The 27,674-nt window shown below is 43.5% G+C and overlaps 1 protein-coding gene across 4 annotated transcripts; it reads right to left on the bottom strand.

Annotated features, from left to right (window-relative positions):
- PRDM4 (PR/SET domain 4) lies at nt 1-27,029 on the bottom strand. 4 transcript variants are annotated; one of them, XM_043542366.1, is made up of 11 exons: nt 26,892-27,029; nt 24,095-24,228; nt 22,020-22,205; nt 19,816-20,610; nt 16,433-16,582; nt 13,741-13,859; nt 7,548-7,633; nt 5,665-5,792; nt 4,099-4,413; nt 2,384-2,552; nt 1-1,165 (listed from the first exon to the last, which is right to left on the bottom strand). In XM_043542366.1, exons 1-11 carry the CDS (start codon nt 26,972-26,974, stop codon nt 862-864), a joined length of 2,469 nt encoding a protein of 822 aa, XP_043398301.1. In that variant the 5' UTR covers nt 26,975-27,029; the 3' UTR covers nt 1-861. The 4 variants fall into 4 exon arrangements, with proteins under 4 accessions (XP_043398301.1, XP_043398297.1, XP_037736268.1 ...); XM_043542362.1 differs by having other exon boundaries at nt 13,741-13,880; nt 26,892-26,989; XM_037880340.2 differs by lacking the exon at nt 26,892-27,029 and adding an exon at nt 26,521-26,852 and having other exon boundaries at nt 13,741-13,880.
- Between the last annotated feature and the right edge of the window lie 645 nt (nt 27,030-27,674).

The raw sequence follows: 27,674 nt of genomic DNA on the forward strand, positions 1-27,674 counted from the left end.
TTAGAAAAGAGCCACATTTTAATTTTTCCAAAAGGAAAACAGGTTTGAATGAAATACATTTTCATTCCATAAATACATTAGCAGCAAACCCTCCCATCATCACCAGCACCTTACGTGGCTACGGTTTACAGCTTAATAATGAATAATATAAACTAGCTGGACAATTTCAAGCCTCTGGTGTTCTGAAAGCCAAGTCAACCCATTAAAACTGAACATATGGAATTAAGTAGGATCACTACATGCCTCATCTCCTATTGAACTGGAAATTAAGAGGCAACACTTATCTGAAAGCCAAATGTTGGTCTCCTGTACAATTTTGTGCTCAGGTAATTGTGTTATCCACCATGAGTGCTGATTTCACAGACTATTTTTTAACCAAAGCATTTAATTTGTACTTCTAGAAGGAAAGCTGAGCATTCGAATTCTCTATATTATGCTCTGAGCCTCAGAGAGAGAACACAAACCCCTTTGAATTAAAGTGTCAAAATACACAATCTTTTTTTTCTTTTAAATCCCCAACATACTTTCATGGCTTTGGCAGTTCAAGATGTTGGCTCACAGGTTCCTATGGTAACCAAATCTCATTTTTGTTTCATGATTCTTCCATCCAAAGAACGGAGCAAGGTGACTCTCTTATCCTGTCAGTGTTTATGAACAAAATATACGAAAGACAAGAGTCAGTCTGTGCACAGTGTATTTTTATGATCTCCTTACTAGAAACTGTTCCTTGTCAACTGATAAGTGCGTCATCCATTCTCATTCAGAGTTTTAGCCATAGGGCTTATTAAATAGGGATATAATGTTTCATTGATAAAAACATGATGCTTGGGGAAAGGGGAGTGACTTTTCCTCCCTCTTCCATCACTTATGTCCAGAGAGAGAGTCATCTGTCGAATACACTCCACTGTTAATCCTACAGTCTTCAGTCCTCACTGACTCTATTAATTCTTCCTCCTCCGAATCCTCCTCTTCCTGGGCTGAGAGACTGGATGTGGGGCCTTTACAGATTTTTAGGTGGCGAGTGAGGTGATATTTGGTTAGATAAGCCTTGGAGCATTTTTCACACACATAGTCCCTCTTTCCTTCATGGGAGTTGAGATGTTTCTTCAGGTGATTTGTCCTCAGGAACAGCTTGTCACACCTGGGACACTTGATCTGCCGTTCTCTACAAGGGATTGAAAAAAAGTTTGGTTTTCCTCATGAGACACAGCAGCTATACATTAACAGGTCTTGTTTAAGTGATTAGAGGAGTTTGGAGAAAGGGGGTTGCTTAAAATAGGAAGCACATTATAACAGTGATTAAAAGAAACCAGTTTACAAATGATTTCACATATGGGGTGAGACATCTGCACAGGGTTTACAAGCCACTGTGTGCACACAAAGGCTCCATATCCTCAGTGTAGGTTGCTTTGTCACACTGGCAATAAATCTTCTAGGGCCAACAACTGTATAGCCTCGTTATAAAGCTCTTCTAGGGTAGAATTCATTGACCAGAACAGTTTGGTTAACCAAAACTCCATACTGGCACAGGAACTTGGAAGGATGGTTACCCTGGTACCAGGGATCTGCCTGTTGTTCCCAGGAAGAACTGTCCAAATTTGGCAAAATTATTTCTTTGAAAAATCTCTGTTCAGTAGACACATACTAAGAGTTTGGCAGCTAAATTCTCTAAAGATTCTGTCTGCACTGCTCCATACCGGGGTCAGCATTGGTGCTCATGGCCAGCTGCTGTGATACCAGGGAGACTCCCTGTCCTGTGCTGTCAAATACTCCCTAACTAGCTCAGACGCTGTGGAAAATAAATCGGCCTGACAAATGCAGAAAGGACAAGAACTGGGAGGGGGATGGGTGGAGGCATTAGATTCAGCAAGGAGCTCAGGGGGCAGGGGAAGACCGATTGGCTGCGGATCTCAGGGTGGAGACTGGGACTGCTTGGACAAAGACTGGGATGAGGAGCTGATAGGTGAGAATGCTAGTGAGAGGCTGTGGCATGCTTTCTGATTCTGCATGGTCACACTGGAACTTGGAGAGTTTTCCGCTGAGAATTAGGGACAAAAATCAGTGGATTACCTTCCTTCCCAAAACTGAGGGTTGAGAATGCTATTACACAATGCAAGCAGGATGATTTGGGTTTTCTCTCTAGTAAGAAAAGCAAATTTCGCAGAAGCCTTGGAAGGTTCAATGGTAGCTTTCCTGTCAAAATATTCCATCCCCAACAGATGGCCAATAACACAGCCATCCTAGAGTTGATCAAGATGCACTTCCCCATAACCTAGAGTGATATTTATTTTCTGAGCATGTCCACAAAGTATTCTGTATTGTTTACGCCATAGGCCTGCTCTAGACTTCCTGCTGGTTAGCTGCCATACTTGAGGTCACTTACTGTGTGTGGGTGAGTACATGCTGCTTGAGGTCCTGCCTCCGCATGAACAGCTTATCACAGTAATCGCACTTCAGGTTCTTCTCCCCGGTGTGGATAACCATGTGCGATTCCAGGTGAGCCTTTTGGGTGAACGACTTGTCACAGAGGGCGCAGCGATAATTTTTCTGACCTAGAATTGCACACACACACAGTGACAATGACGTCTGCAAAAAAACCCCATCATTCACTTCAGAAAAATCTTTCCTTGAAACAGATTAAGAATTCACCTGTCTATTTCTGCAGCTCTGTTTCAAACTCAGCGTGATGACTTATTAAAACAACAGTCTGGGCTAGCCATGCAAGAAATCAAAATTTGACACCTGAGCTCAATTCAATCACTCCAGAGCTGGGAGCTTTATAAAGAGGCAGGACACCCAGAGACGCTGTGCAATTGCCTTTGCAATTGCAGCGTAGATAAGGTAAATCTAATGAACAGTTTGTATAATCAAATATTTTAAGCACTTTGGGGTACATCTGAATGGAAAGTACTCTTACAGTTAGAGTGCTGTCATTGAGTGTTCAGTACTTGACCTGAAGACTGGTATTGCAAGGTTAAGAATTGGGACACTGAACACTCAAACACTGCCTCAGTCCTATTCTGGTTTGGCCTTCTGGGTAATCTTGGGCAAGTCTACTAATGGCTTTTAGCCAAGATAGCTGACTGCCAGATGTTGGGACTAGACAACAGTGGATGGATCAGTTGATAATTGCCCTGTTCTGTTCATAGCACCTGGAATTGGCCACAGTCGGGAGACAGGATGCCATTCTTATGTTCTTACATCCCTTTACCGCTCTGTTCCAGTTTCCCCTCTGTAAAATGGGGATAATGATGCTTACAACAAAAACTTTGAGCTATACTGATGAAAAGTTATATATAGGAATTAGTAATTACCACCACCACCAGGTATCCATTTAACTAAGGCAGTCTGCAAAGATATTTACCTTTCAATTTCCTGCCTTTAAAAAGTTCATGTCGTAAACAAGCCTACTTTGTGGCTCCTATAGTCCTATCGTGCAGAGCAAAGTAATTTGTCCTAGGATTTCGGGCTGAAGCCATAAACCTCAAGCAATATGTAACTGGTGCCATTCACAGACTGACAGCTTATTTAGATTTAGCCTCTGAGGAATGAAGAGTCTGGATAAAGGCTTGGTTATGTACCTCAATGTGATTAAACCAGTGACTGAGGAGTTAAAGCTGGCACAGATGGATTACTGAGTAAAGGCAATTACCACCTGACAAGTGTTCAGCAGTTGACATGGAAATGAGATGGTGGTCTTAGTTCAGTTCCTAGTGGATAGGTGTCCACATCACAAAACCCCCAACATAACCGGCACTCATGTTAGCAGTCTCAGCACGTAAGGTCAAGAACTGAATGGACCTGGAGACTGTTACTCTCTCAATCCATAGGCAGGCCCTGGATACTGAGGTGCTGGGGGCGTTATCAGTACCTGGAGACAGAGACAGTGCTTCCAGGTCAAGGCTGAAGCACATAGAGGCAGCAGCTGGGGTAAGTGCATTGCTGCTGTATGTATAGGGCCTATTTTGTGAATGAACAAAGGATTTCAGTCTCTGGGGCTGATAATCTGGCACCTTTTGCCAGCAGTAAGTTTACTTCAATTCAAACAACACTTTGTGAAATGGCAGCTTAAAGTCCAACTCAGGCCATCTGCCTTACCTGTGTGTATCTTGAGGTGAGTCCGGAGGTTGCTGGGATCGCTGAAAGCTTTGCTACAGAAATCGCACTTGTGTGGCTTCATGCCCATGTGTCCCATGAAATGGACATGAAGTTTGGAAGGAGAAATGAAAGCTTGGGGGCACATGGAGCACTTCCACTTCCTTTCCTTACTGTGGCCCGATCCATGATTGCTGCTGTGCCCCTGGCTGGGGAGGTGGTTATGGATGTGACTGCTCAGATGGGCCTTAAACTCTGTGTAGGAAGTGCATTCTTTTCCACAGTGACAGACGTGCACATCTGGGTGTTCAGGGACTCCTGTAACCCAAAAGCATTTCTTTTGATTAGACACACCATTCCTTCACACACTCAAAACATTTGCTGGCCCACTTTATAACATGGCTGCATACTTTCCCCAATTTCTCTGATATTACATATAATCAAGTGCTGTGGTTTTTCTACAGCTTGTTAAATTGAGTTTTATGCATGCTTCAAAGGGTATCAACAGACTACAGTGGCTTATGGTACCTGTTCTACCCACGAACCTTGGGAACACCAACTAAAGTTATTCATAAGCTACAGGATGGATGAACTGCACTTCAAGTGAAGTAATAAGCTCAACAGACAAAGGTCTGGGAAATCAGAATTCTTTCACTGACTCAGTCACTCGCTGTGCTACCTTGAACAAGTTTCTGTGTCTCGGTTTCCCCACCTGTAAAAGGGTGATAGTGATACATATTCACATTTGTAAAGTGTTTGGGATCCTTGGATGAAAGGCATTATATAAGTGTAATATATTAATCGTAGTAATAGTACTGAGCCAAATTCTGGTAGATCTTATTCAGTTCTTAACTTCAATGGAAGTTTTGCCTCAATAAAGATTAAATACAGCTGGATAAGGACTTTAGATTTTGGTCTATCATAGTCTAACAGAATTATGGGCAGGAGCAGCATCCTCCAACCCTTGAAGTCCAATGAACAAGCAACAGTCATTTTAAATTCTTTCCTCCTTTGTGCTTGGTTCCTCCTGCTTGAAAACTAAAGGTGGACCTAGAGTTCCCTTGTTAATCAGTGCTGGCATCTATCAGGCTCTCAACTAAGCCATGCAGGTGAAGGGAAGCTTGCACTGCATTTGGTACTATACAATAGTTTGGCTCAGTGCCCTCATCCTTCTGCGAGCGCTAAGTTCACCATCATTTGTTATGTGGAAATTTAAACTATGAAGAGTTACACCAATATCTGTTATGACCACTCAAAATCTTGAGGATCTTACACATCCTATTATTGCCTCTCCCAAGTTATGGATGACAGAGAAACAACTCTCTCTGTCCCACTGGAATATGAAATCTTTTCATTCTGATCAGAGAGAAATTAAAGGGCTGTGATAGCAATAGTGAAGAACCTGTTATTTACACGTAGTGAATTGGAATTTATAGGAATACAATGCCACTCACTACCAAGTGCTGACAAAAAACTTAAGGAAATCCCAACTCACATCCCAGAGGCAGCATATAAAAGGGAGCTCATGTTCGACTTTGTAAAAGCAAATAAATGTGCCTGTCTTCTTACCAATCTGTCTAGCATAATCCCGACTGTAATAAAAGAGAAGCTCTTGTTCAGGAGGGATGTCCCGTGAGGTGCAGAAGTACATTTTTCCATCATGGGGATAAGCTACCAGATTCTGCTCTTCCCGATTCCTACACCAACAAAGGAGACTTTAAACACCTTTCAAAATTGTCAGCTTTGCTTTTTGTTCCCAAGCTATCAGTAGTACTAAAAGACAATGGAATCTCCTTAAAGAACTCTCAGCATCCTGTGGAGAATTTTCATTTCAGAAACAGTTCTTCTCAACTGCAATTCTACCACTTCCCTCATTCTTTATTACTAGGGATGATGACATGAAGCTCATTTATTCCTATTGCTTAGTTCCCTATAAAGTCATTGAGTATTTGTGACATCACAATTGGTTGCTGTGAAAACAACTGACATCAGAGAGAGCAAACTGGAGGTATCGAGCAGATGACCTCTTAAGAGAACTAAGACCCTTTTTCATGCTAATGCCCCTAATAAAAAAGGCAAGGGAAGAGAAATACAAAATGAGTCTTATAAGCAGAATTAACTGAATTTAAAGCACTTGCAAAGTTTTCCAGGAGGCAATAGTGTCTTGCTAGCCTTGCAGATCAACTAGGTAGAACACGCAAGCAGCACTGCACCACTTTGCTAGAAGACCCAAAGCCAGGAACAACTTGATTCCCGCTCACTAGCCTGATGAAGTGAATTACAGAGGAGACCTGCTTTGTGGCTCATGGAGTAATAGGGAAAATATTATATCCTTCCTTCTGACCCACTCATGAGCCAATATTAACATCAGTTTGCACACCTCTCCTTGCAGACTCCCAGGTAGAGAAAAAGGTATAGCTATCAGTAGGGATTAGGAGAAAGGTAGTGAACCCCAGAACAAAGGGATGGTGCTGGCCCACATTGCAGTACCTGGAGCATCTTATCAGTAAAGGTATAAAGCAAAAATGCAAGCAAATGCTATCTTAACAGATATATTTTAAAAGGTGTGAGGAAGGGAAGAGACAACAAGAGACCACCATATTCACAAAAGCAGCAGCTGGCATAAGGCTTAAAAGGACAAATGACTAGATTCAATTCACAGGTTTGGAGTGATGCTTTACCATATAATTAGTTTCCCCCGTAATACCCTGCCCAGTCTCTTGCTTGCTGCTTTACTGATTTTCTCCTAGCAACAATCCCAGCTTCCTAGAAATCCCTCAAAGGCTCACTCAGCACCACTCTTTAATTATCACATAGGGCAGCCACTGCAGTGGGCTGCACATTCACTCTTCAAAATTTCTCTAGGCCATGGGCAGACTTCAGAGTCACATGGAGTCCAGGGGACTGGCTGTTTGCACCAACCCTCCCCCTCCCTCACAGTCCTTTAACCCCAGCTTCACTACACGCCTGCCCCTACTCCCCTGCCCTGTATCCCTACCCCTCACTTTCCCTTTTCCTTCCATTTAGTTGATCCCCTTGTAAATAACCCCTTCCAAATAAACAAATAACGGAACTAACATGACATTTGCCACCAACACGTTCACTCTACTTGTGTTCTACCCCCACCCCCACCCCGTGTCTGTCTGGTCTATTTAGACAATGTCTCATTGTTTCCTTGTACGTATCAAACCCCTCCTCTCCCCCCCCCCCCCATCTGTCTGTATCCATCTGTTGTCTCTTGCCTTATCATAGATCATAAGCTTTTTATGGTACGGACTGTCTTTTTGTTCTGTGTTTGTACAGTGCCTAGCACAATGGAATGCTGGACCACAGGTGCATGGGGCTCCTATGCATTATGGTAGCACAAATAATGCAGTCTTTTTTTTTTTTTTTAATAAAGGACAACACCATAGGGTCCAAATCTGCTCAATCTGGGTAAACGTAGCTCTCACCGGGCTCTGCGTACAAACATCATCCAGTTACACTCGTTTTCATCAGTTGTAATGATGTAGAACTCCAGGACGCCATTGTGGTACATCTGACAGCAAAGACAAAACAAACAGTGTCAGGATAATAAGTGGCAATGACTTTGGTCAGAGCTCATCCATTTCTTTAGGAGAGGAATTGCTTTCCTCCCACACAACTGGTATCTGACTTCACTGTGTCTTTCCCGTGCTGCCCCCAATGGTGAACCAAGCCATAACAATATAGGGGCACCTAAGCGACAAGAAGTGATTTAACGTCATTTCTTCTCCAAGCTTGTCTTCAACCTCAGAGGGTAACACTGTACCTTGCACAGAAGTTCCCTGATCCCTCCATCGAACAGGCCTTGCAACAATCACAAATCCTTGGTGTAGAGAGAAAAGAGTCATACACCATTGGGACCTCATATTCCTAATGGGAGCCGCCGCCACCACCACCACATCACAAATCCCTCCCCCACCTGCGCCCCCCCACTCCTCAGGTTAGCACAAACATCCTGACCCCTGGGAACCAAGCTAGAGACTGACGTATGGTGATGCCTGACACCGCAATCACTAGTCTTAAATCTGCTCATTTATTTGAATATTTTTCTCCTCCCCGCTTCCATTTAGGATTTTGACAAATATTTTCATCTGCTTTTCTAACAGGCCAAGCTTCAGGAACAGTGGTATCTTGTGGCTCTCTCCAGCTATTTGCTCCACACAGCTCAAATATTAACCACTGTATTTTTAAATATTTTTTAAATGATAGTCAGTAACTGCAGTTAACAAAGGTTTATCTGATTGACAATGAATGAATGCAGTTCATTTTTCATCACCTCTAAGAGCGTTAAAATGAGAAAAAGATTGCAGGGAGGTAAGTGAGGGTGTAAGTATGTACACCAGAATGAAGGTTAAAATGATTCGTTGGCCTGAATTAACTGTTAGTCTTTAAGATTGTTACCTCTGCATAGTCACCCTTGTTGGACTGGTGCCTCCTGGCATCAAGCTGTGGGAAATCTTTACAGTAATGTTGATTGTGGCCATTCACCCTCCCTCCCCATCATGGAGAGTTCCAAGGGTATAAAAATGAGAGTGGCCCCATCCATCCCTCAGCTGCTTTCCTAAGTTTGGAATTCTTGACCTGAGAATTTGGGATGGAGAGTGAATATGCAGATTTGACATTTTTGAAGAACAACTGCTGGTAAGTAACCTCTCTCTTCGAGTGGCCTCTGCGTACTACTGCTTGTGGAGATTAGCAGTACAAATACTATAGAAAGGAGGGCTGAGGAGTTCTAGGTGAACAAGGAATACAAAATTGATAAAACTACGTGGCGTGTCAAAAGAAGTTACAACATTTCACTCTTACAGATCAAACCTCAGTGAGAGAATTTTTTTGCTGCAGACACCTACAGTTTCGAGTAACAGCTTTGCAAATTCTATGAAAAAAAACAAACAAACAAACCGTAAGACATGCACTGGATGCTGCCTTTGGATCAGTTGACTATGTTAGACGTTAGCAGATGAATGAACATGTGCAAGTCCTCACTTGGGCATAAGGGAGACTTGGGGAAATATAGACAAGTTAGCAGCCAGTGTAAGATGAAAAAAGAGATTAATTGAGACAGCGTACTGTCAAGAAAGAATGTTGCCTTTGTAATCAATCAGTTTTATGGTGGTCATAGACATAAGTCTGGATAAAAGTAACACCAGGTACCACTGGTAAGGAGCCTGTCTGTGTATCAAAATCTAGCTATAGACATGAATGCACCAATGACCTGATGTCCATGACACATCAGGAAACAGTTCACACACCCGCTCTCACTCTCTTTTTTTTTTTTTTTTTTTTTTTTAATTTGCTGCTTAAATGAAAGTATCCCATGGATATTTGTGGTGAGTTGAACTGGAATAATATGGCTATACCACAAGGAGAGAGAATATAATGCCAGTGTCACCTTATTGGTAGCAATTGCTATGTGCTGACTGGCCAACGAATAGCAAACACATCAAAAATCCCAAGGAACTGTTCTTAATGTCAGCTGAGAATCCCAGTTTTACACATTAAGTGCTTTCCCACTGGGCACTGAGACTGGAGGGAAGTTTAAAACAATATGAAGACACTTTCACAGGACCTGTACCTGACACAGATTGCCTGCTACACACAGAGGATGAAAATCCAAGGTCTTCCTGGCAATGCAGTAGAATAGATTCCAAAGACATGGCACCAGATGGCTTAATCTAATCAGAACTGAGACTTCTGGTGCAAAGGCAGCATGGTCCTGGAGAGGCTGCCACTTTTTTTTTTCTTCTTTAAATAATAAAGCATTGCTCCTTGGAAGCTCAGAGCTGTCAATATGCAGTTGACTGAACATAAACAGAAGAAGCATGCAGAACCAGTAATCCAGCATCAGAAGATGATAGGGGTGTGGACTCCAGGAAAGCTTTTTGTGGCCTGTCTTCAGAACAAAGCACTGACACTGGTGTTTGGAACCTAGCTGTCTCTGGGTACCAATGGCCTTGGATGGTTTCAAAGTCAGGACATTAGCACTGGATTAGCAATTGTATTCATTCCCAGAGTTGCAGCACTGAATGAGACTCAGTAGGTACTGAAGCCACCTGTCAGGGCCTGGGAATGGTTTCCAAGGTTTCAGTGCTGAGGGTATCTTGGCACAAGGAAATCTCAGCTAGGGTTTCAGAGCAAAGAAAGCTCATGGCAGCTCCTACTAAGAACCCTGACCTGGTTTCAGAAACAGTTCTACTGATTTTGTCTAGAGGGACTCCCACAAAAGGAATACCTATATCCTCATTCAACTATCTTGCAGGTCCTTCAAGTAAACCATCAGCAGACATCACCTCTGGGTACTATTTAGATAAGACTACGTATCTGACACTGGAGGGAAAACACACTTCTGGGATAAGAGACCCAGATTTGGGAGTGATGACTCAGTAGACACCAAAGAATCAGGGATTACAGTGTCAGTAGTGCCAGGATTTCAGCATCAGACTTGGTCATTCTAGATAGATCTGCAGACCTCTGAGCCATTTAAACTAGGAACAGAATCCCACTGCATGTGTTTCTCCTGGACTTGCACAGCTGGATCCTCAGTACTTCACTGCCACATGTAGAGTTGATGGTATTAGAAAGTCAAGAGTGACAGAGCTGGTGCTAAAAAGTCAAGGGTGTCAGAATCAGTTGACCTTGAGAGATCAGGAAACCTTGATGACACTTATGGATGGCCCGGAAAGGAAAACTAAAGGTTTTAAGTGCTTTTCTACATCAAATGACCTATCACTTTGGTGGGGACTCCACACAAGTCTGCAATGTAACCAAATAAAACAGTGCTGATTCCAGAAGTACAAATGAGAACTCAGTGTGCAACACTATGGAATATTGGTCATCACAAATAGCCCACTCCAGGACCTAGCCCTAGACTAGAGAATGTTCCATTATGTTACAAGTTTAACTGTCAGTGCATTGTGTTATATCAGCTGTCACTAGTGGCCTGGCAAAGGCCATATTGCACAGCTGGTATCATATACATCAGGGGTCAGCAACCTTTCAGAAGTGGTGTGCCCAGTCTAATTTATTCTCTCTAATTTAAGGTTTCATGTGCCAGTAATACATTTTAACGTTTTTAGAAGGTGTCTCTGTATAATATATAACTAAACTATTGTTGTATATAAAGTAAATAAGGTTTTTAAAATGTTTAAGAAGCTTCATTTAAAATTAAATTAAAATGCAGATCTTATAGTTTAGTGTGATCTTTTCCTTGCTGAGTTTTCCAATGTCTGGCATGTATTTGGATACTTGAAGCTGCACACAGGCTTGTGAGTGATCAGTTGTTAACCGGCTCCGAGAGGGACAGAGGACAGATTTCATGTGTGAAAATACCTGTTCACACAGGTATGTGGATCTAAATGCTGAAAGAACTGCAAACGCAATTTTCTTCAAACAGTTAAATTTCACTGGCAGTGAGGTCTAGCAGGTCAGAATAGAGGCCCCATGATCTCTCTCAGTAGCTTTAAGTGCACTTTGCAGATCTCCAAACTTTGATGCCCACAATTCTGAGCGTTTTAACTGAATGAGCTGCATTTTGAAATCTTCAACACCCATCCACTGAAATACAGACAAATCCAAGTCGCTTTCATTGAACTTTTCAGGTTTAATTAGAAAAGAAAGCATTGAGCCAAATCACTGGAAATCTTGAAATCTGTCAGAAAATTATGATTCCAATTCTTGCATGTACATTCCAATCTCATCAACACTGACAGTGCAACATGCCAATAGCTCTTTTACGTGTTTGAAGTAGCGGAAAGTCGAAGTTCAAATATCCCGAGAAAAAAATGCTAGTTATACAACAAATGCCTTCCAGGTTTCATAAAGATCCAGAATCGTTTGCCCTGCACCTTGGAGATGGAGGTTGAGTTCGTTTAGGTGAGAGGTGATGTCAGTTAGAAACATGAGCTTACACAGCCATTTGTCATCATCCAGTTCGGGGTAGTTTTGTCATTTTTCCGACAAAAAGGCCTTGATTGCATCAAAACAGTTTACAAAGCACACCAAAACCTTGCCACGACTTAGCCACCAAATGTTGCTGTGAAGTGGAATGTCATTATAAGAAATGTCCATCTCTTCTAGCAGTTCTTGAAACTGTCTGAGAGTCAAAGCAGATCGAGCAACAAGGACATTCACAATTTGCACCACTGTATTCATCACATTATTAAGCTCTCAATTAGAAATTGTAGCATACAGTATTTCTTGATGGATAATACAGTGAAATTTGACTGTCGGGCGGCCAATTTGATCTTCAAGTAACTTTACAAATCCCTTCTGTTTTCCGACCATGGGAGGAGCACCATCTGTTGTCACACAAAATATTTTTCTGATGTCAACTCCTCATTCTTCAAAATGGTTTACAAAAGTTTCTGCTATATCTTCCCCCTTTGTTGCGCCATGCAGGGATTTTAGGCAACAAAGTTCCTCTTGGATTTCATCGGAAGCACAATATCTTGCAACAACTGCCAAACGTGGAACACTGTTTATATCCACGCTCTCATCAACGGCAACGCTAAACACTGCTGTCTTTTAATGCAGTTGTCTGCTTTTCGTTAATGTTTCTGCCATTTCGCTTACGCATCTCTCAACTGTTGTGGCAGAGACAGGCAGTTCTTTTATTCTAGATACGCATCTTTATTTGGCAAATCATTAAACAAAACCTCTGAACTGCTGAGGAAAACTTCTTTTATATATTCCCCATCTGTAAACGGCTTTCCGTTTTTTGCAATGCACTGTGCAATCTTGTAACTTCCTTCTGCGGCTTGATTTTAACTTACACTTAAGCATTTTAAAAACACTGCTTTGCTTTTCATATCCTGCTACCGCCTTTTTGATCGATTGAGTCTTGTCTGCTTCATCAAGAAAGGTTCTCTCATGCTTCGTTTGAAAATGTCGAACACTTGATGTGCGACAAACAGAAAGCACATACAGCATGGTCCTTCTTTTGAATAAATCCAATGTGTCTGTCCAAGAAGGCTGAATGAATGGACATCTAACTTTGCTTTCTTAGGAGCTGACATTTTGTCACATGTACCCCTCAACTTACAGTGGAAAAAAGAAATCGCGACAGATGGCACACACGATGTCAAAAGCAATGCGCTGTTCCATGTGACGTGATAGTGATGTAAGCAGCAAATCAGGACTTAAAAATATTCCAGTAGAGTGGCGCTGGAACTATTTTTAAGGTGGGGGTGCTGAGCTGCACCCCCTCTTGCCTGTCCGCACACCTCACTGCCCCAGGCTGGGGCCAGCTACAGAGCCCCGGGCCGGCGGCCGGGACCCCAGGATGGCAATAGAGCCCCCAGGACTGGTGGCCGAGACCCGCAGCAGGCTGAGCAGGGCTGGCGGATGGGACCGGCATCTGGGACCCCAGGATGGCAGCAGAGCCCCCGGGACTGGTGGCCGGGACCCGGGCAGTGTGAGTGCCACTCAAAATCATCTTGCGTGCCACCTTTGGCATACATGCCATAGGTTTCTGACCCCTGATATACATATACCCCCCACAAAAACCGCTTTGATTTGGGGGTGGGTTAAAGAGAAGAGAGCATTCAAGTCACAGTTAAAACTACCACTAACTGGCAGTTTTGACACTGACATAAGATTTAGGGAGACTTGACATACGCTGACCTTCCAAATGTGATTGGTTGTCTTGTCTGTCCAATCTGCTACTTCCAAAGAGTGACTCTGTTGCCCAATCAGAGGTCCAAAGCAAGTCCTCACAGGAATGGTCTCCCGAGTCCATACACCTATCAGCAGAAAGGCACTGACTGCAGAATCAATTATTTAAACAACAAGTCAAACAACTAAAAGATGCAATGTTTGTGAGATAATGTTCTGAGGGTTATACCTGGGCATCAGACCATAAAACCTTGTATTCCACAAATGGGATACAATTATTATAGAAACAAGTGCCACCACCATCATATAACGCCCCTGGGAGCCATTTTGTTCTAATTACAATATTTATTTTTGGCTTCTAAAGCAAGTCATTTACTTTCAGATGAGCTGTAAAACTAAGGTCCTGACCATTTATGCCCATTAAAAATTTTATTGCATTTTCTGCAGAACCAGAAAATTATCATTTCAGTACCTACCTAATTCCCATGAATTTAGCCTACCTAATCCCCACGAATTGCCAGAATTGTTGCTGGGCACTTTTAAGTAGCTTCTGCATTTCTCATCAGAGACAAATGTATTTCTGTGATGAGCAGAGAAATTCCTGTATCCAGATTATTATTATTAAACATTTATATTTATAGCCCCACACCAATACATTTGATAGCTTCCAGGAGCAAAGCGGAAAGCTCACAGAGCACAAGGGTAATCTGTTCCCAACAAGAAGCATCACTAAGCAAACCAGCTTCTCTAGCTGAAATTTCCAACTAGTCTTCAGACCCTTGGCGAGTGCAGTGCAATAATCCAATCTTAAAGTGACAAAAAATGGATTATAATAACGAGGTCCACATCTAAAGGGAAGGTCACAACCAATCTGCCAAGTGCAGATGGAAAAGACGGCACTTGAGCAATTCTACTACCAGAACATCCAGAAGCAACTAGGGATTCAGCAAGACTCCCAGACTGCAAACCTGAAGGTATGTCCACACTAAACCACTGCAGCTGTGCCTCTAGCGCTTGTTTGTAGACACTACCTACACCAACAGGAGAGGTTCTCTCATCAGCATGGTAATCCACTTCCCCAAGAGGCGGTAGCTATGTTGACCTTGCGCTGTCTACACCGGAAGGTCGGCATAGCGATGTCTCTCAGGAGTGTGGATTTTTCACACCTCTGAGACATAGCTATGCCGATATAAATTCCCAGTGTAGACCAGCCCTAACTGATGAATAGTGGTCAGATATCAACTCCGCTGTTCCTTCTGATTGTTTCCCCCAAACTACAATTGGTATCTCTATCTTATCTAAGTTAAGCCTCAAGCAGCTTGCTCTTGTCAAGCTCCAATTTCAGCCAGACACTGGGAAAGTTACTTAACTGCAGTGTCTGGATTTGATGACATGGAGTCCTGAATCTGGGTGTAATCCTCATACTGAAGGTAACAGAGCCAGTCTGCTTCACTGACTCCCTTAACTATCTAATAAACAGGAAGGATAACTTAATAAAACCCATTAAAAGAGAATTTTTAAAGCAGATGAGCAATCATCCAATACTATCTCCTCCCACACCCCAGGTGGCTTCCCCAAAAATAAAAATGGATTGCACAGACTCAAAAGCAAGTCAATCAACCCAGCTAGGGTCTGCTGGCACATCAACAGTACTAAAGCTGCTAGTAGGTCTAGCACCGTGGCATCATATTGGAAACCTGATCTTCATCCATGGCCAGGAGATAATCTTCCACCACAACTAGTACAACCTCTATACCATATTCAGGTCTAAAACCAAACTGACCGGTGTTAGGAAAGTTAGGGCTCATTATTGCTAGAGCTGCCTCATCACAATCTCTTTGATAATCTTCCTCAAAAAAGAAGACTCAAGGTAGGGAAGGATTGGTAATACTGACCATGTCAAGAGAGAACATGTCAGTTCTTCAACTGGTTTAAGTCCGTCTAGTTTCTTTGACTTCAGTGGAGCTATGGAGATTTACACCACCTGGATCTTGTTCGATCTGAATGGAGCCTTCTTTCAGAAATGCTGGCTCCTTACTCTTCCACACATCAACAATCTCTTCTAAAAGAGACTAAATACCTCCTTGAATGAAATATGCAAGTCTAAAGTTATGTTTTACATGTATACTTCACTTATTGTGGCTGTGCAACATTTCCAGCATTGAAAACAGAATATATTTTGCCTAGACAGGAATACTGCAGGACCTACTTATTGCTGAACGGCTACTAAAGAGAAACAAATAAATTTCCTGCGCTAACGTTTTGGCTAGACTAGACATTAAAAGTATGTTACAACACATTAGCAAACACGTCCGAAAAGTCTAGTGCAGACAAGGCAGTATATACTTTAACATGTGCTAAACAGGGTGAGTTGAAGCTTAGGCTTTGCTCCAGCCTTCAATCCGACCAGTCTAGCACATCATAAAATACACACTGCCTTGTCTACACAAGACTATCCAGTGTTAGCTAACACATTTAATAAGCCACCCTAAAACCCTAGTCTAGGCAAAGCCCAAAAACATGGCTGCAGACCAAGACTTTGCGCACTGTAAGTGATCATGGTGACTGTCTGAGGGGAACACCTCTGGAGTCACCTTCTTAATGTGTAGACCCTTTTCAATTGTGTTCCATAACTATGTTAATATCACTGGGGTTTGTTTTACTGCTGTGTAGAGATATACGATAAATAGATCTTCCTTACCTACTTCAGGTGCCGTGATAGACTGCCGGAGAACAAGCTGTTTTGGGAGAGAAAGTCTGGCTCGGCTCTCTATTGGGGTGTCAGGAATGAAGGTTACTGGCCCATGATCTGGGCAGTCTGATGGGTAGGCCTTGTCACACAGCGTGCACCCTGTGCGTGTAGAAAAAGGACAACACAGTTCAGTGAGGTATTATTTATTATTTGTATTACAGTAACACCTAGAAGGCCCAAATGACACAAGGCCCCACTGACAGACATAGGGTGGAAGGAAATACTATTATACCCCTTTTATAGGTGGTGAATGGAAGCAAGAGAAATTAGGGCCTTGTCCAAAGTCACATAAGAAATCTATGACAGAGCTGGGAATGGAGAAATCCTACCAGGATCAGACTACAGGCTTCTTCTGACTGGTAACTCATCAGCTTCATTGGATTTTAACCTCATTAAGATTAATATGTTGTTTTAGTCAGAAGAGCTACTACATAAAAATGGCCCCTTCTTACTCCACACAGATTTGCTTTGTGATGCCTCTGCCTACTTTACTGACTTTAACAAGTTTTTCTAACCTTATCCCTGCATATCCAGTATATGAAAAAGGAAGTCTATTCTTCCTTATGCATCAGCAACAAAACTGGAGCAGAGTTCTTATTGCAGCATCCTTTTTACTGGTACTGATCCAAGTGGTAGAAAAAACAGCTTCATTTGAAATCACAGGTGGAGTAAGATTTACTGGCAGTTAAAAAATACTGGCAGTTAGCCATCTTTCTGACTTGCATATTCAGCACATCTGACAAGTAACATGTAGACTGCTTATGTGTGTAGAATTTTTTAGTGAAGGGAGGCTAAGACTTCAGGATTCTTCCATTTCACCACCATCTTAAAGGGTTTTTTTTTTAAGCTTCCTGTCTATGATCTTGCCACACGAACACCTTCACTCCAGCAGAAACTAAAACCCCTGTAGAGGAACTTATTCATATATATTTATACTGTGTGAAGTCTATCACTAAAATTGAATTTATGGAATGCCAGTGAAAGGAATGAAAATTTGTTCCCAAGAGCACTCAGTGGAGTAATTTCCAATAGCTGTCACTAAACATAAATCTCTATAGAACACTATTGAAAATTATTTCCATCCACTTTAAATACAATCGGGAGAAGTATTTTACACTATGACTGACTGTCACATAAAGAGTTTGCTGCTCTACTTCATTATGAACAGAGCTGACAATCCTCACCCCTCCATAATACCTCATCTCTTCACCTGGAAAGATGCTACATAAAAATTAAACAATGGCAGATTTGTGTGTGCATCCTGGAATTAATGTGTTATGGGTCAAATTGCAATAATCTTACTCAGAGTGAGTAGTACCTCCCCAAGTGGTCTCACCAACTCCAGGAGGACTAATGGTGGTATTAGGTATATTCAGTGTGGCAGGTGATCAGCTGGTATAACCTGTCACAGCTCCCATAAAGTCAACAGAGCTATGACAATTTATACCAGCTGATGGTCTGCCCCCAAAATGAATAATGGTATCATAATGTGACCCTGTATGAAATACATATTGAATGACTATATGATCACATCCACATCCATTGCTGGATGGATGAGTGTGTAGGGCTGACATTAGAATGGATTAATGCATAAGGATGACACTCATGTTTAGAGCAATTGCAGTAACAGGTTGATAACGTGAAATAGCCCCTAGTTCAACAACTGAAAGAAAGTGTGGAAATGAATGAAAATACAACATTTAGAATGGCATCATTAACTTAAAAAAAAAAAAACTGGACATCTACATCTTGTAGTGGAATGGATGAGAAAATTCATTGCCCATACTTTATCTGAACATTAGTACTCCTATCTAGAGAATCTCAAAGTATTTTACAAATAATAATTTTAGCCTCAAGATATCTGAGTAGTTATTAGCCTTGGTGTGTGCTTTCTATTTTCCCTATTTGTAAAATGGAGGCACTGAAAAGAGGCACCAATCTCCCACAGTAACCACGGAAAAGAAATCACGCTTGAAGTAACTGGAAAAAAATCTCTTCCCTCCTTACTTTCATGTATCTGGCCACAAACTCATTTTATTAAGAAGTAAAATGAAAAGCCAAAATGAAAGCTTTCAGCTGAAAAGTTATTCTTTACAATAAAACATAAGATATGTCTACACTGCCAAAAAAAGGTGTGCTCTTAATCTGGGTTAGCTAACCTGCATTACCTAATTGGGGTTGAAACAGCAGTTTAGACACAGCAACTCTGCTTTTAACTGAGGTTAGCAGCTCAAGTTAAAGCCCATACCAAGCTGCTAACCGCCATTAAAAACAGTTGCTGTGTCTACACCACTGTTTCAATCCCAGGTTAACTAACCCGAAATAAGAGCATACTTTTTTTGAGTAGTGTAGACACACAAGAGTAGCATTCAGCAATGCCATCAATTTATGCTTTGTCAAGTCCCTACAATCATTTGATATCAAAGAGATCAGATTAAAAAAATCTCTACATGCACATAAAATCATGCAAAATGTGGAGATTTTTAAACTAAATGTGTTTCTTCTTCAAATGCTTGACTAGTCGATCGGGGATTCTGATGAGGTGTAGTAGGACAGAGAAAGATGAAAACCAGATAATGACCATGATGCTGAAATTTAAAGGCCTTCATATTAAAATCCAGCCTCACAGTTAAGTGGCAGCAAGCCAGACAGACAGGTGGTGGAAGTACTAGACAGACACAGATCTCCGCCACAGGAAATGAACTTTGTGATAATCTCAAGCACTACCCTTCAGGCAGTCCAGGAGGGATGACAGGCTCTAGAGCAAGTCCCGAACTCCTCCTCTTGAAAGATCAGTTAGCCTCAAAACACAAAAACCCTTTTATAGGGCTCATTGGAAAAGTTAGAAGAACGTCCCTTCCCCTCCTTTCTGGATTTTCTGTTGAGTGCCTCATTTCTCATGGCTCTTTACAAGTCATTCTATGCTATAATCATGGATATATACATGTGATGTAATTAAAACTTGTCAAATTAAAAAATTCATGCAATAAATTTCTTTCTTAAAGGACATTAAAGGTCAAGAAATCCACAAAAGCCAAAAAGTTCACAGGGTAATGATTAAGATTCCAACCTCCAGGCAAAGTGAGAAGACAGATACAACAGAATGATGTTAAAATGGTAACCCATTATACCTAGTTGTTGGAGGTTTAATCATCCTCAACTGCAAATTTTCCCAGCTTTTTTGGGTTTGTTTAATGGTCTTAACGGATTCCCCACCCCCACTAAAAGACGTCTATGAGGCTCGCTGCAATAGTCTTGATATTCGCACCCCTTATAACAGTTACATGATAAATGCTACCCAGAGGTAGAAGCAAGCACACTGGCACACTCACATATGGTAAACAAGGTAGCCATATTCTCCTTGTTTGAATTGGAGTCTTCCATTTGCAGAGATGATGGTACAAAGGCAAGACTGTCTGAAGACACATCCACATGGCCTGGCCCCATGGCTACTTCCTGGTTTATGGAAGACACAGCCACAGGCTCGAGACTGAGGCCCACTTCATGCAAGGAGACAGATTCCAGGGAAGTTAGGTTGTGTGAGGTAGAGAGCGCCACGCTCACAGAGTTGGTGCTCATGGCCACGGTATGTATGGAGTCATTTAGTGTGCTGTCCGATATACCGCTTACCCGGCCTGCAATGTGGTCAGGCTCCATGACAACAGGGATCTCCAAAGTGTTACCATGAATGGGTATGACACCACTATGACCCACTGCATCTGAAGCCAAGTTACTGCCTACCGTGTCTACAGCTAATGGTGCATGATTCCGGGAGCCATTTGGGATTTGTGAATGATCCCCAGCTACATCATCCATCGTAAGCTCCTCAGTCATCCCATCAGTAGATATCGGACTGGTTACCCTCGAAACACTCTCCATAGCGATTGTGGTATCCAGTGCTACCTCATGGCTGTCACTAGGATGCAGGCTTTGAGCACCGTGTGCGTTCACTGCACGAGAGTCCATGGAGACAATCCCTGGTTCCAGGCCCACAGTTCCACTGGGTTGGAAGGGATCTAGGGCTGAAGGATTATTGGAGACAGATAAAGCTGGATTGCTATCGACATTTATAGTGTTGGGGTGGATGTACTGAGGTGGAGGTCTGTCAGCTAAATAAGATAAAATACCTGATGAAACGGAAGAGGTGGAGAAAAGGAAAAAAAGAAGAGAAGGTGAGTTTACAATATCAATTTTCAAACAGTAATAAACAATCCACAACTGCAATCCATTTAATCACACTTTATTAAGATCTCTTTATGAGTCTAACTGCAGTTTCCTTTAAACATTCCCATTTATTTTCAATTAAGTTGAGACAAGACTCAGGTAAGTCTTACAAATACAAACTCTTGGCAATTCTGAAACATCCCAATCACAAAGAAATATGCGACCACCATAAACCTTTCCCAGTGGCAATATAGGTGCAGTTTAAATTTGTAAAATTATGATGAATCACCTTTGCTCGTTTCCACCCACCAAAGCAAATGCTCTATTAATCTGATAAACTCAGGATTGCTGAGACTCTGGCAACATCTGACCCAGACTTCATAGTACAAGGAGTCAGAAAGAGTTTACATGGCAATAAGTATGCTTTGCTTTCTTATAAAAAAGAACATCTCAACGAAGTCTTCAAAAGATTGCTAGTGGAACTGAACATTTCATATTATGTGATGATGCCCATATCCTTCTGTTAGGATTAAAGAAACTGGAGGAACTCCTTCAGGATTTACCCATTTATTTTAAAATATATATTTTATACACTTGTTTCAATCATTTGTATCAGCCAATATGTCTGGCTACAGTTCTTCCTCCAGAACCCATCTATTCAACTCCTGGATCAGCTGGGAGAGCATCATTCAAGAGTAACATTAAGGCATTTGCTCTTTTCCCTAAGGGCTAAGTCACCACTTCTTCAGCAACCCTAAACCTTTTTGTGCTAGGGACTGACAGCCCGATATAAGGACCTGAATCCTAGTGCACCTGCCCATCAGCACCAGCCACCCGGCACCTTCGCATATAGTCTCAGGAGAGAGGCCAATGGTGCACTGTAGGGACAGGAGGCCAGCACCTGTGCTGGCTGTTTAGGGTCACCATTCTGTATATGGTCACCATGCTGAGGCCTGTGAAAAGCTGGGAAGCCTCAGCAAAACAGAGGGAGCACAGCACTCTGTTAAGGGGAAGGAGGTGGGGCACAGCTTTCGGGAAAGGGGCAGCGGCCCTTTGCCCCATGCCCTCCCCACAGCCAGTGCAGAAAACTGGGGAGAAAACGGCCCAGGCAACCTCCAGAACCCCACCACCTCTCCAATGGAAGGGCATTGCATTAAATGATATGGTAATTTTCTGCACTTTATATAGATGTAGAATGGATATATTAGACTTGAGGAAGAATCCAGGGAATTTGTCATAAGGAATGCCATGAAGAGTATTCTTTCACAGTCTTTAAGTATGCACAGAAGGGGGAAAAAAAAGCTACGTAGCTCTTCAGGTGTTCTGTAACAGCACCTATCTCAACTTCAATCTTCAGAGCTATACTACTTACCAGGTAGAATGTGTCTGAAGTAGCTGCTCTCCAGGTGAGGATAAGGTGGTGGAGGTAGGGTGTAGTTTCTCTCTGGTATACCACACATCACTCCTCGATCCCCAATACCCATTGGGAGCATCAGAGATAGGGCAGAGGGCAAGGAACTCAAGGAGGGGCCCAAGTTTGGAATTGCAACAGGCAAGCCTGCAAGAAGAAAATGCCCATTAAAATTCAGTGGAACTATGTAAGTTTAATGAACATGTAACCAAGACAAACGTTTACTAAAGTCTTACGGGTTTAGTGCAGTGTAGGAATATAGTCAAAATTCCCATTATAGTTAATTGGGGAACAAATATTTCATAATGGGCTCTTCAATCTAGCTGACAAAGGTATAACCCGATCCAATGGCTGGAAGCTGAAGCAAAACACATTCAGAGTGGAAATAAGTCATATATTTTTAACAGTGAGGGTACTTAACCATTGGACTAATTTTCCAAGGATAATGGTGACATTACTGCCAATTTTAAAATCAAGATTGGATGTTTTGCTAAAAGATATGCTTTAGGACTTATTTTGGGGAAGTTCTATCACCTGAGTTAGGCCAAACTAGATTATCACAATGGTCCCTTCTGTCCTTGGAATCTGTGAGTTATGCAGCCAAAACCACACACACTGCACTGAGCTATGTGAATTTACATGTTGTCTACTATAGGGGTTTCCCCTAGTTAGTACAATGAAAGGTCTCAGCTTTCATGTGCATATTTAGAATGTTGCCAGGAGCAATCTGAGGGATAAACAGAACCCAATGTTTCCTAAAGCATGCTCTACATCTGCCTTTTCTCTGTAACTGCAGATTTTTATTCCAGGTGAACTCCCAACATATAATTTTTACTGATTTATTAAGATACAAGTACGTGCAAGTATTATGGCTGTATTTATTGTTAGAAGTTAGAGCTTTTTTGTTTAACATTTTTGAAAGTTTTTGGTTAATTAAGAAAATGTCATTTCAAGTTTCTTTAAATTGTGTATCATTTTCTTTAGTACAGAACTTTGTTTATTAATTTTATTATGGGGCTGGGATGGGGCAAAGGGGGTGAATGAATGGAATAAACAGCAAAAGGAGAAGGTAAAAAAAGACGGAAGGGGAGAAGAGAGAAAGAAGGATGTTCAGGACTATGGAGGGCATGGGAGATAAGACTGACACTGGAAGGACTGTGAGGATGCTGGGGCAAACAACTGATCAGAAGACAGAAACTGTCCAGGGTTCAAGTTGTAAAAAAGCAGTCCACTGACACTGCTGGGGTCAAGGGACTGTGCAGGTACTGACGGCATGGAGTCCTAATTGGACCCACCTTGCCTTGCTGCTGCTCCCAGGGGCTGGTTCTACCTTGGGAAGTCATGCTCCATTTCCCAAGTGGCTGAGGCAGGTGGAGTATCCCCAGAAGAAATATCACTCCTTCTAGAATCTGGGGTTCTGCTAAGGTCTAGCTGGGCCTCCTGCCCTATGGCTGCATTTTTATATACTGTCTCATTCTCTATTTTATGTTTTCACTTGTAATGGACACTTCTGTGCAACTTCCTGAAAACCTTGTCAGGAAAAGAGGTGTGTTTTATCATTTAATATAATCTGAGCGTGGCTTTTACATAGTCTGGGGCAGATTTCTCAGCAGCAGCTCTTATTTCGAGGGACTCAAACACCACAATGATGAATGCAGCACAAAAGGAGAGAGAGAGAGAGAGAGAGAGAGACAGGTAGCTCATTAATACCCTATTAAAACAAAAAGGAACTTTGGCAGGAACTGTGTGGGACACTTCCATTCTTGCCACAGAAAGCACTGCTTTTGCCTTGTCTACACAAGCAACAACTTTCAGGTGTCTCTTCATCCCACAGTGTGGTTTACAACCACGAGATCAAATGTCAAATCTGCTCATTTCACCCCCTGAGGACTCCAGCCTTCAGAGGACAAACCCAGATGCCTCTATCCAGCTATGAGTACTTCACACTTATGCTACTTTGGTTTTCAACTGTTATGCAAAATGCAAATCCATAGCAAGTGACAAGTATCAGCCCTTCTTGCAACTCTCCAAGTTACCTGGTGCCGGTATGCCATTGTGAGTGGGTGATGCAGTCAGTCCCAAGTGACTTCCTGAGACAGGCAGGGCATTGCTCACAGAGGATGAGGTCAGCTGGTCCATCCCTACCGAACTCAGGTTCATTTCATTCATCCTACAAAAACAAACAAAAAGAATATCATTCTTAAGTTTGTTCAGTCCTAGAAAAATAAGATTTGTATACAACATATGTCCACTAATCAAAATGTCCACCTCACTAATCTAAGCAGACAAAATAGTTTTCCCCCATTATCAAATGGCACCCATAATTTTTGTAGATAACATATATCTAATGTTGATCAAATTAGATAAAACGAAACAAAAATCAACACTAACGGACAAAAATGAGATCTCAGCTCATTCCCTGCTGCCCAAGTATTGAACAATGTTGCTGAATGAAAAGTAATTGTACATACTCTTATGCTGAAATATCCAGTCCCTATAGTACAAAAGAAAGGAGATCTGCTTTGTGTCTCCATTTTTAGGATTTGTCAGATTTGCCTTTTGAAGGGAGCTATTTAATTTCATTTTTTATTTCATTTTTTAAATAAACCACAAGCTAGAAAAGACCTCTCAAGTATCAAAACACTTTACTGTGATCTAGATTCTGTAAATATATCTTTACAAGACTGTCACCATAATTACAAATAACTGTATTAGTTCCTTCTATACTGTCAGTAGCTGGATTGTTTATATTAGAAGTTGAACAGCAGCACAGAGGCATTTTGATTTTTATGGTTTATGGATTTAAACGCATTTTTTAAAGGCAGAATCAAACTAAATATTTCTTGGATGGAACAGATGACTCAACCGGCAATAGTTGTTTGCACTGTTGTTATAGCTGCGTTGGTCCCAGGATATTCGAGAGAAAAGCTGGGTGAGGTAATATCTTTTATTGGACCGTTGGTGTAAGTGACAAGCTTTGGAGATACAGAGGTCTTCTTCAGGTCCTAAAGAAGAGCTCTGTGTAGTCTGAAAGCTTGGCTCTTTCACCAACAGAAGCTGGTCCAATAAATGATATTACTTCACCCACCTTGTCTCTCAACTAGGTACAGAACCTTCAACTCACTAAGGGCTAGTCTACAGTGGCAGCGCTTTAACATGGCTTGTGTAGTTCCTGTGCCGCGACTACATAAGCCATGTTAAAAAACCACAAAAAAAACCACCTCCACGAGGGGCGCGGCACCCAGCACTGTAGCACTATCTACACTGGCGCTTTACAGCGCTGAAACTTGCTGCACTCAGGGAGGTGTTTTTTCACACCCCTGAGCGAGAAAGTTGCAGCACTGTAAAGTGCTAGTGTAGACAAGCCCTTCGTCCACTATGGCCCTGGAAAGTAGCGACAAAGTCACTTCCACAGGATGGCTGTTCTGCGAGTAATTAATTGGTATTCAAGCCAGTACACTTAATGGACATGTGCACACATCACACTACACACTAATTGACAGTCTCAGCAGAAGTCAAAGACTAGTTCAAACAGGGATACTAAAACTAAACTCTCTCTCACCCCATTTAGGGGTCCCTTCCAAAACAGAGTAGACACATACTTGGCAGGATTGAGGGCAGCAATTTGGATTGTCACTGCCTATTTTACCTACTTATGTTGACAAACCAAGCTCAAGACTTTCAATCCAGCGCCGATCACCAGCATTTAATTCGCTTAGAAAATTGGAAGGGAAAATATTTTGCAGAAGTAGCCATCAAAATTTCAAATCCAGGTAGGTTAACGCACATTTTCCTTGTCATTTAAAGTTCAAATCCACACACACGCCCATGACCAAGTTTTCAGTTTGGGGATTCAAGTGCTGATCCTGACCAAACATATGCACGGGCTTCCACTTCCCACACTGACTTTCCATGGACCAGGGCTCTTTTCTTGCTTTGATGCTGCTGAGGAAGTCTGCCCAGGGATGCTCCCACCCCAGGAGCTCCTGCTCCTCCATCCCCCTCCCCGCAGCTCAAGTGGCTGCGGAAAGCCCCCGAAGGGGAGGCTCGCCCAGCAGCCGGCACCACCAGGTGCAGGACACCAGGGCAGGGCTGAGGTCTCGCTCCGAAGCTATAAACCAGGGCACGGCTAAACAGCGAGTTTTACGGGGGACTTTCAACGCCTCGAGTCTCTCCGCCGCGGTCTGGGACTTCCACGCCCGATCGGCCGGGGCTTTCGCCCCGCGGCGCGGCCCAGGAAACGGACACCTGCAGGCGGCCGGTCCGGCCTCCCGGGCCGCCAACAAGGAGGCGGCGGCCGGCTTGGATCCCGCAGGACCGGGGCCGCCCGGAGAGCCGGGCCGGGATGGGGCCCGCACGGCCGGCGAGGAAGGGGGCGCGGCTCGGCGGCTCCCCTCCGCGCTCCCGGCACAGCGGGCCCGGGCCCCGTCACACTCCCCGGGGCCCCGCCGCCGCCGCTCACCTGGGGTGCTCGGGCCTCGGGCCGGGCGTCTCCCGCAGGCAGCCGCAGCATCGGGCCCCTCAGCCCCCGCCCTCCCGCCGGGAGCCGCTCCCCGCTCGGGCATCCGCCGGGCTCCCGGGCCGCGCTCTCGGGGAGCCGCCGCCCCCGGCAGCGAGCGGCCGCCCAGCCCCGGCCAGAGCCACAGCGGCCTCATGGGCCGGGCGGGGAGACAGCGGTCGGCCGAGCGGCGCGAGCCCCGGCGCGGGGAGGGGGCCTGACGCCGGCACAGGCCGAGAACCCGCCGGCCTCGGCCCGCGGCGCCGCTTCAGCTTTGTCCGGCCGCGGCATCCAGGAAGCGCTGCCGCGCGGGGCTCTTCCCGCCGGGCACCCACCTCCCGCCGCGTCGGCACCGCCGCGCTTCGCACAGCGCCGCCACCTCCCCCCGGCGTCCCCACCGCTGCTCTTCCCGTCGCATCGCCACCTCCCCACGCCGGGGCCGCGCGCCGACCGCCGCGCTTCCCGCAGCCCACCACCTCCCCCCCGCGCTGTCCCCCTTCCAACAGTGCCCTGAGCTCGCCTCCCGCCGCTGTCCCCGCCCCAGTGAGTCTCCAGTCCGGGGATTGCCCCAACACGAGTTACATGCAATGCTGCCCATTTAGTTGTGGGTTGGAAATTTGAATTGAATTGGAAACTAAAATCCACACTTTAAAAGCCTACCCAGTATATGAGACAATACTTGTACCTGAGAACGCACAATGGGTTTGAAAAGTCTGAACAAAGACTAGCTTCCTCACACAGCCGTTATTTATGGCAATGTCAGCACATTTGTTTCCACTATATTGGCCTACCCACTAATTTCAAATTATTATATATAAGCAAGGTCTGACTGAGCTCTCCCTTGACAGCTAGTGATGAGCCAGGGGCGGGGGGACAGGCTTCAGGACCAGACTGTATTTACAGGCACACACCTACTCTGCCAAGGTATCCAGCGGACGGCGCTGTGCTGCCCAAGTGATCAATTTTGGCTGGTGTTGGTTACAAATCGCTTAAGTATTAAATGTGGGGGTCATGAAATGTTGTTATCCTTATTGTATGAGTAAAGGGCAGCAGAACTGTGCTTAGCCTGCCTGCATGAGGGGGTCTCCCTCAGTGCTTAATTTGTGCTAAGGCTTGCC

This window comes from Chelonia mydas, chromosome 1, assembly GCF_015237465.2.
Source record: "Chelonia mydas isolate rCheMyd1 chromosome 1, rCheMyd1.pri.v2, whole genome shotgun sequence".
NCBI lineage: Eukaryota > Metazoa > Chordata > Testudines > Cheloniidae > Chelonia > Chelonia mydas.